At 41.3% G+C, this 10,421-nt stretch overlaps 1 protein-coding gene across 1 annotated transcript; it reads right to left on the bottom strand.

Annotated features, from left to right (window-relative positions):
• Window positions 1-159: 159 nt before the first annotated feature.
• On the bottom strand, window positions 160-6,077 carry got1 (glutamic-oxaloacetic transaminase 1, soluble). Its single transcript, XM_068567797.1, has 9 exons — window positions 5,870-6,077; window positions 3,477-3,658; window positions 3,261-3,384; window positions 2,849-2,961; window positions 2,647-2,751; window positions 2,366-2,516; window positions 1,863-2,028; window positions 1,616-1,758; window positions 160-1,250 (listed from the first exon to the last, which is right to left on the bottom strand). The coding sequence occupies exons 1-9, from the start codon at window positions 5,976-5,978 to the stop codon at window positions 1,111-1,113; spliced, it is 1,233 nt and encodes a 410-aa protein (XP_068423898.1). The 5' UTR covers window positions 5,979-6,077; the 3' UTR covers window positions 160-1,110.
• Window positions 6,078-10,421: the final 4,344 nt, after the last annotated feature.

Here is a 10,421-nt window from a genome sequence, read left to right as displayed (position 1 = left end):
TGTTTCTGTCATTTATGTTTGCCAAATTCAAATCATTATAAAGTGTGTACATTGTATTATGTTTTGTTAAAATCACTCATTTCTATTTGCAGGTTCAACCTCGTCATTAAATCCCTTCCAACATACATGACAACACCACAAATATGCTATTGATAATTCTTTATTAGAGTAGTTCATCTTCACATAGTTTTGTTTGCTTAACATTATGACCCGTTTATCGCGTACTGTGCACAGTGATGCGACAGCAAACTAGTTGATCATTAATGTGCTTGTGCCACTGGCACCAGGGTCTTGCGTAATAGTGAGCTAGCGCTACGAACAGACAATCTGTGTGCTCACTCCACATTAATTCAGCAGGTGCCCGACGCCACCAGAAAAACATTCAGCTGTGAAAACAGAGATAACTCTGGAGTCACGACACGTGTGAGAATAGTTCTGTGCCCACTCCACACGTAGTAGAAGTAGAAATGAAAACACTCAGACAGTATCATCTTTTCTAAATTACAAAGTTCAAGTTTAAAATATCTTCCCGAGAACACTCACCTGTTGTTCACATCACACACAGCAGTAAACATGATGTTGTTATTACTTTGGTCAGTGCTCTTAACAGTCGTGCATCATACGCGACAATCACAGCAGGTTTAATAAAATGGGGAATGTGTTTCTTGGAATGGATGAATCCTAAGAGATGACATTAAACATTTTTAGACAGTTGAGTCAGCACTGCTGGGGTTCGTGTAACACAGTCACAGATGTACTAAACCCACACAAAGGTCCCGGTGATGACACATACACACATACACACTACATGTAGAACATCAGTGATGTCACACCAAGTACACACTATGGGAGACCAACATGAAGAAAAACGGGCGAATTATTAACACAATTACTAGAAGGAATACTTCCCATTTGTGCGTGTTTAGCCTATCTTAGCAAAAACACTGAAAGGAAAGGAGAACAAGGCCAGTGGGCTGGAAGCTGTCTATGTTTGTGCAAATAAGAGTTTATGTTTTCTCCAGGAAATCTGGATAAAAACACGTTGCCTGGAACCAGGTGACTCAAGGACGGACCAGAGGAAGAACTGAGAACTGTGGGTAGTGTAGTCTTCTACTGGACCTTGGTGACCGCCTCATGGATGGACTCAGCCACGTAGTCGATGTTCTTGCTGGTCAAACCGCACATGTTGATGCGACCACTGGCCATTAAGTAGACGTGTCTCTCCTTCACCATGAACTCCACTTGATTACCTGCAAAAATACAGCAGAACCAGATTGAATTATTCATTGATCATCAACGTTATACTTTACACATCCTGTAAAGACATTTATGTGCAGCAAAGGGAAACATAGTGTAACAGACTGGAGTTGCTTTGTGATTCATATGGATCCCCAATTGCGGGTCAGCAAGAGACTAAAATATTTATTATGTATTCATCAACATTCTTCTTTCCGTATACCCGCAGCTATAACCAAAAAAGAAAATGACAAAAAACTATTTGTATTAGCCGATATGCCTCATCGACGCCCAGCAATCCATCAAAAACAAAACATGACCGGGGCATCTTTAAAAGTGAAAGAAACATTCAAAAATGTTTAGTTATGTTTGGACTCACGGTTGAGGCCTGTGAAGCTGAACATGCCAATCTGCTCTGTGATGTGGTCCCAGGTGCCCGGTGTCCCCAGAGCTTGGAGCTTCGCCTTCAGCTGAGCCCTCATCAACAAAACCCTGTCAGCCATGGTCTTCACATTGTCCTTCCTTGAGGCAAAGGAACAGAAAAGAACTCTTCATCTTAAAAAACAATATTATCTTCCTGCCAGCATACATCCGACAGCGCTTTGAGTGTTATATTGTGTGCTGACCATTCAGTGAAGAGCTCAGGTGAATTGAGAGTGATGGCAACAATGCGAGCTCCCTGAGACGGAGGGTTTGACCAAGTGGTCCTGACAATCTTCTCCATCTGGGACAGAACTCGCTTCAGGTTGTCTGCACCATGAGCCACAATGGTCAGGTTGCCCACGCGCTCATCTGATGGGACAAACACAAGCCAAATATAAAATGATATTTTAGCGAATACATTCTTTAACCTGTGGGTGGAAACACTGACTCATCAACATCTTCTGTACGTTTTAGCTCTATGCTTGTGGTCATACACGTATTTGTTGTGTTTGAAAATAAGACAGCTGTGGACAAAGATTACAGCAATTTAAATTGGGGCCTTATCCTTTTTTTCTACTATTAAATGTTGCAATACAAAGCACTCAGGACTGTCATTAAGATTAGGAACAGCACAAACAATATCACACTTTAATCACTCTCTTGCAAGCTAGTGATCGACAACTTAATGCTCCCAGGCGTCACTCACTGTAGAGGCCAAAATTCTTGGAGAACGACTGGGCACAGAACATTTCAAAGCCCAGGGAGACAAAGTAGCGGATCGCCCAGGCATCTTTATCCAGACTGCCTGAGGCGAATCCCTGATAGGCTGAGTCAAAGAACACAAACAGCTTCCTCCTCTAGAAAAGACAAGAATAAAACAACTGTCATACTATGATAAACATTCAGCATGCAAAACTATGTGACTGTTTAACACTTCTGTTAGTGGCAAATACAGCTTGTATTTGTGCGTATGTATGTGTGTAACACCATCATAATCTCTGCAATCTGCATCCATTGCTCTTGTGTGGGGTCCGTGCCAGTTGGATTATGGGCACATGCATGCAGGACAAAGACAGAGTGCTCTGGACAACTCTGCGGGAAACAGAGAGGAGAAGAAGTGCCGTAAACTCTGAATGAAAATGGAGACCAAAATGAAGTAGTACGTGAGTCCCTATCACACGCTGGTTACCTCCAGGTCTCCAAGGAAACCAGCTAAATCCAGGCCCCTGTTCTCTGCGTCCCAGTACTTATATGGACGGATGTCCTCAAAGCCAGCATTGGCGAATACAGCATTGTGATTTTCTGAAACAACAGTAAGACAAACTCTAATACCAGTGTTCTCATTTTATGGTATATTCCCTCAAGATACAAAGGTAACTGTTGTTTTATCAACGTGTCTGATGTAGGAACTGATAATAAAGCAAGATCACCGTTAAAATACTTTGTTTAAAAATAGAACCCTCTACACCTTGAGTCTGTAATCGATACAAGTCTATAAAAAGTCTCCGTAAATGATAAGCAGGTTAAAGTCCATGAATAAGGAGCTAATCTCAACGTTCACTCTATACTACCACAGTGCTTGTGTGTAGAAGTGGACATACCCCAGGTAGGCGCGGACACATAAATGGGTGTTTTGGTGTTTTTGTTTCCATTGTAGAAACGACTGAGAAATTCTGCGCCCATCTTCAAAGCACCTGTACCACCCAGACACTGGACAGCCCCCACCTGGCAGTGACAGACACAGACAGTTTAAGTGGTTTAAATAGAAAGAAATGAAGAATGGAAACATTGTGTACGTGTTATTTTACGACACATACCCTGTTCTCCTGGATGGCAGGACTGTCATCTCCCAGTGCAATCTTAGAAGCCGAGGATCTGAAGTCGGGCAGGCCCAGGATGGGCAGGTACTCGTGGTTTAGGCTGTCATCATGGACAATGATTTTTTCAACTTTTTTAACCACTGGCAAAACCCATGGCTGGCCTTCATCTGTCCGGTAGGCTGCAACAAATGATTGAAGGACAATTATGTTGGTCAATAAAAGGAAGGGAAGCGTGAGGCCTTGATATTTTGCTTATTAAATACATTTTAGATAGCACCTAGTATGAGTTTAAAGATGGGTAAGGAGTCTCTTCCTAGGAAACAATAACAGAAATGTCCCACAAGATCGCTTGGATGCAGAGACAGACAGTATAATTTCTCTGTTGACTGTTTTAACCAACGGAACTCCATTTCACCACCTGATAAGGACTAAAGTATACAACAGCCTTTTTATCTTCAGAACAGAGACCATCAATACATAAGTCTCAGGGTTAATATCATCCACAGTGAGTCCCCCGCCCACCCTCTTACACCTATTTTCTCCACTAGCATAAACCTCAAGGCACGATCATTTGCTCTAGGATATGTCAAATATTTAAAAATGTAGTTCAAAAGTTCCTAAAGCAACATGTGACGTCTTCAAAAACTCAAAGATATTCAGTTCAATTAAAAAGAAAAGCAGCACATTCTTACCACTGAGAAGCTGGCAATTGATACCTTTGTCATTTTGTTTTGAAAAATGAGTTAACCTTCCTCTTGTGTTAGCTTTCTGGTACCATCTCTTGTGTTAACGGGTCGGTGCCGACCCGTGTCTTAAATTAGTTGTTAATACACTAAAACAATTATCTATCATCCAATGCGTTTCTCATCTCTTGGTTACCTTGTTAGGCTTCCTTATCCATGAAAATTTTGTTGTATGTTTTATTATTGTTGGTGTGGGCCTCTGGGTCATTTCTTTGTCATTAAACCTTGATTTCAATTAAAAAAATTGTAAAATGAACCTCAAGAGAATCATATAAATAAATAAAAGGTTACCTGACTATTACTGATGGGTATTAGAACACATCTCTAAAATACATTTGTTTTATTTATTTTTTTAATTGTAATATCATAGTAACATCTATGGTGTTACAAGTCAATTTTGACCCATGTGTATTTACTTCAAGAAAAAGTACAAACACAAAATGAAAAGCAGAACAGGTCATAACACAACATGTAGATTTGCAAGTTCAAAAAAACAACCAATTAAGCGAATCATATTTTTATAACTGAGTCAAAACCGACCCTATAACAACACAAATGTCATGATTTCAACCAGAGAATTTAATAATTTTGTGAAACGTATGTTTTCTTCTTTTATTTTGATGAAAAAGAGCTTCCTGACAAAGTCAAAAGCCTTGCAATAACATGCAATAAACACAATTCATGTGGTGCTCTTATGCATGTAAAACCTAAAACGGGTCAGTGCAGAACTCCAACACAAGAGGAAGGTTCAGCCAGGAGGCTAGTGGATTATCACAATAGTTGTCGTTTTCTTTTCTGTGAATCATGCCAACTCATGATTTATTATATGCTCAACATTGTGTTGCCTACATTTCCCAGCTGCCTAGTGGCTGATAGCCATCTGTAGCACTGTGAAGGGGATTATAAGGCCTCAGCCTCCTACACTAATCATGAGACTAGTCATGCTGAGCGTTGCCATTAATACACCACCATGACTGAGCAAAGTGATGTTTCTCGCTCGGCTCCTTTGCAATGATAAGCAGCAAGGATTACCGCGTTTAATGAGATTAAACCTGAAAACGGTTGTGGCCTACTGGGGAGTGACATGTGCCATTTGCTTGCTTTAGGAGAGACGCAGTGCGAAGCCAAATAACTCCTGCAACAGTAATCCAATCGAGTCCTTAGTCCAGAGTGAGAGGGGATGTGTGCAGAGCTGCAGCAGGAGGGAGGAAGTGAGGAAACCAGAGAGGACAGAGAGGAGTCCACTCTTGGTGCCACACGATTACATAACCACAATGCATTACCAACTGCTACAAGTGTGAGCCGTCAGATTCTGTGAGAAAATGCTGTTATTGGCAGACCATCACACGTCTATGCTGTCAGAGACATCAAAAGACGTGATCAAATTTGATGGTGACATCATGACCTATCTGAATACTGTAAGGGAGGGGGAGGTGCTAGCATTAGTTTATAAAGACAGTATAATTTGGCTTAATTCTGCAAACATACAAAACATGGGAGACATTAGATTTCCCTAAACAGCTCACAGAATCACCGGCTCCAGCTGACAACCACTAAATATTAGCCTGCTGGGCTACATTCACGGTCCCACAGCTCTGCGTGGCTGAGCATGTCACTGACTACTAACCTGTCACTCAAACTACTTACCGCCCACTCCAAGATTCACCTTAGTGGGGAATTGGTCGTTATTGAAGTCCTGCGATAGCTTGAAGACAGCTACAGGGGCTGCTTGTGGGACCTCACAGAACACCGACATGGCTGCTGCTGTTGTTGTTGTTGTTGTTGTTGTGTATTTTACTGAAGGTTGTGGCGACAACGAGCAACGAGCTCTCACCGGGACAGCTGACGGGATGAAAAAGAGTGCTTTCACCTTCAACTTAGATTTGGGGGACGTGAAGTGGGCGTGAGAGCATCGACCAATAGAAATCGAGATGCATCTGCTGAGCCAATCACAGCCCTGTTCCCAGGCAGGTCAAAGTTCAAGAGAACACGCGCTGTTGACCAATGAATGCCTCTGGAGCGTGACGGACACATGGCACACCAAATGTCTTAAGGTTGAATAAGGGTGCGTCGGGATTGTACTGCAATGATATAAATTGCCACTAGGTGGTGCTACAGCCTCATTGATTGAACTGAACACAAGCTCAACGACTGATGGCATGCGTTTTGTCCTTCCTGTATAGCAATGTCTTCCATTTTATAGGTCAAATAAAACATATGAGATCAAATGACTTACAGACAAGATATCTGCCAGGCCGTCCATCCCGTTGTAGATGTTAATTTGAACCCTAACTGAACGGACAGCTATTACGCTTGGGCTTGACACGCATTGAGTAAGTGCATGTAAGGATGTGTAAATGAGTAGTGCAAGCATTTTTATCTGTTCTGTCCTGAGGGCCCTGGCTGAGCTATGGTGTAAACACGCCGGCTCCACGGTGCTCTCCCCACAGCTGTCTGCAGGAGCTGAAGTGGTTGATAAATGAGGGCCACTCCCGCTCTCTGCTCTCCCCTACCAGGATCATGACTGTTGAATCCTGGAGGCTGCACTCAGCCTCAGTGCTGTCTTTTAATATTTCTGTCTGGTAATGCGGGGGCTGTTAGTTAAACTCCAGTGATGGTGCAAGACAGTGAGATAGTACCATCTCCTAATAAGGGATCATACAATACAACTTGCATTGATGCATTGTTTTAAAATGACATAGTCAACTGAAGGAAACACAAAGTAGTTCAAATGAACTCCACTTCCACCAGCAGCACCATAATTATGCTGCTCACTTCATAAATTAGTAATAATAAGCCACTAGCGTGAAACGCTTAGTAATATCCCACTCTGGAGGGGCAAACCTGTAGAACAAGTACTTTTACTTTTAATACGACGCTCCCTCTTGAACTGTAAATATATATATATATATATATATATATATATATATATATATATATATATATATATATATATATATATATATATCGGTCCCACCGAGTTTGTAGCTGCACAAATCAATATTTAGAGCCCTATACTAACAATGGGTAAAATGTTACGTGAATCAGGTCACTCAAAATGATGAATGGACTGAGAATTATCCCCAAACTCTGCAGTTCCCACAAGCCGTTGTTTTGTCATCTTTCAGCTCATTGTTGTGTGTCCCGTGACTTTACTATTTTGGTTATGTCTCAATGCTATTTTCATGAACTCCCAGCACTAAACAGAAGAAAATGTCACAGTATAGTGATTAGACTGTTAACACAGTTGAGCATATATTTGCTAAAGCAGTCCTGGATTAGCAGTCATCAAGTGAGCTGAAAATATAACTAAAAATTAGAGTTTATGTTTCTCCGTGTATGCTGGAGGTGTTCATAGAAGACAATTTATCCTGTAACAGTGGGATATTTTGGCACTGTTGTGTTTACCTCTTGTCCCACTGTTCCCAAATGGACATGACATTTATATTGTTTGACTTTGTTTGACATACATGGTGATGTATATTATGTATTAATTAGCTTTCATTATGTAATTGCTCATATTTGATTTGTTTGCAGTGCCTGGCTCATTGTTTGGCTCATGTAGGCTTGGCCACTTTTGTTACACAACGCTTTGTAAAATAAATGAAAGAGCAAATCAGTGTTTTATAGCGCAAGTAACAATAAATGAGGCCAACTTTTTAGTTTGTGAAAAATCCATTTGGCTTGTAATTCTGCTGTTGTCAATAAACTGATCTTGATCCTGATACTCCTAAGTGTTATTCAAGAAATGTCTTATCTCCCTGATCTTATCTCCCTGATAAATTAAAGCAAGCTAACACAAAATGTATGCTTTCAGAGGATACACACATGTATTTTTGCAATGTAACCTGGAGGTTGTCCATAATAATGACATATTTCTGATTTATAAACTATGAATAAATGATCTATTAACCATTTGTAATGCAATAATCACTCATTGTGGCGTATACTGTAGAAAAGTAGTTCAATTCATCCAAACACCAGTTATCAGAGAACACTGAGTTACTATTTACTGTCCTGTGTGTCCCAGATGTTACTCACTTTCCCCATACCTGGTACCACCCCCACACATCTCCTCGCTTCGCTTTGACAGTAGATGTTTTCATTCTTTTCGACCAGGTGAGGGTGTCTCGTATGTTAGCTATCACTGTCAGGCCTGCAATTATGGGATTTGAGCTCCCAGAACAAGGCTCGGGGGCCCAGTACAGGGCTAGGTGTGTTCGTACCGGGGAGGCCCCGGGACCCCAGTCTGGGCTGTGATGTGAAGTGTGAGTCAGAGCAAGAAGTGACAGGAGCCGCCTCTGGCAAGACAGTGCCCACAGGGGCAGTATGTCACATTCACATCAATGAGTTAGTCAGCCAAACATTCACAGGCCCCTTCTCTGCATTTCCTTGACATTGATATGTGGAACATTTATTTTGGCGTCTCGCAATGAAATGCAAATATGACACACACACCAAAAATAAAAAAAAGAGTAGTGCCAACAAGCTTCCTTTTATCACAGTGTTTTCATTTTGCACGTAGGGTTATTGTTGCTGGGACGTTGACACTAAAACACACAAAGGCACACATTCAGGCACAAGACAGTCACATTCCAGCTGCGGTATCACTGAAACACAAACAGGAGCGTGTGCACACACACACACACACACACACACACACACACACACACACACACACTGCAGCACATTCCGAGGGGGCCGCTGCAGCGCTGCTCACATGTTGCGATGGCCCCTGTGTCTCTGGGTCAGAGAGCTGTGGTGAGTGACCACCTTTTTAGCTCCCCGCCTTGTTTGTTTTCCAAAGACAGTGTCATCAATTCTCTAACAAGGGACTAGACACAGCAACAACAAGGAGCACAGGACCTCCCTGTTGCTCCCTGTGTAGTGCAATGACTAATGGAGCCTGCACGCAGTAACAGACATCAGTGCTCTGTGCGTCCGACTACATTCCAACTACATAGTGTATTTGTGTGCACATGGCTTTGTGCGCTTTATTTGATACCATGACATGAGCGTTTTTTTCCCTTGAGCATGCAGACGTTTACACTGCTCTCTTTGTAAATCTGACAAGAGATGTGCACACCTGAGGGATAGAGATGCACATTGGATTAGTGTGTTCTCGTTAAATTTGAATAAACTGTTCCAAATAACACAATACTGTGAAAGTGAAAATTGTCAGAGATCCCAGCAGCACTACACCCCTGGCTATTTACTTTTCATGTCTACACTGTTTCCAATGAAAAGAACATGAAGGAATAAGAACAGCTGTTTCATTTTAGTTTAGACTCACTGAGAAAAAGGCCATACCCCATCTGAGATAGTCCTCTGAGAGGAATCCTGACAACGTCCCTACATGTGCCGCTCACATAGAATAAAGGAATAGTTCAACATTGTGGTGAATATGTTTATTCGCTTTCTGGCCTTGAGTTAAAAGAGAAGATTGATAACATTTCCTATAACTAGCATTCAGGTTGTCGTATATTGATCATACAAACATGAGAGTACCAATCCTCTCATCTCACTCTCTGCAAGAAAGGGAATGGATTGCCATATTTCCCAAAATGTCAAACAATCCCTTTAAGTAATAATAATAATAATAATAAACTTTATTCATGTAAAACTTTTTTCAACAAAGTTCAAACAAACTGTTCACATATTTGATCTAAGTCTTGACTTTGATCATTATATTTGATAATGTCTATAAAGGTCTGCTAATATGCTTGTCACTGATATGGCCTTTACCCTATAGCCGGGTGGAACCCAAACACAAGGTCTACAGTGTACTATTCTTATTGATTGATGTTGTCTTTTGGCAAACTCAGGGCCTCGGCTTTGCGAATATGCATGCAAAGAAACAAAGACAGGAAGTGGAAGACTCTTGTCTTAATTTTTACCCTCAGTGCTTATTTTCTGTCTGCTTAAAATGATAACCTGACTATGTCTATAATGACCTCTAAATATGTGATATTTTATTAATCCACATGGGGAGATCCTCACAGGGGATTTAAGTCGTGTTCACAGAGAATTACACTGCAGTGCTTGTTGTTTTATGCAGTAATTATTTACAAAAATTGAATTTTATTCATAAGTAGGCCGAGTTTGGCCAAAACAAACTGTCATTTTGATGAAGATGCCCCCGTGGTTGTTGGAGAGACAGTAGCATTTTCTTTCAAGGATGTTTACCGCTTGAAGCCAA

This window comes from Clinocottus analis, unplaced genomic scaffold (genome assembly GCF_023055335.1).
Source record: "Clinocottus analis isolate CAN_PGR_092001 unplaced genomic scaffold, fCliAna1.0.p SCAF_8, whole genome shotgun sequence".
Taxonomy (NCBI): Eukaryota; Metazoa; Chordata; class Actinopteri; order Perciformes; family Cottidae; genus Clinocottus; species Clinocottus analis.
Note: the sequence above shows the minus strand (reverse complement) of the source record. Positions and strands in the feature narration are given on the sequence as shown.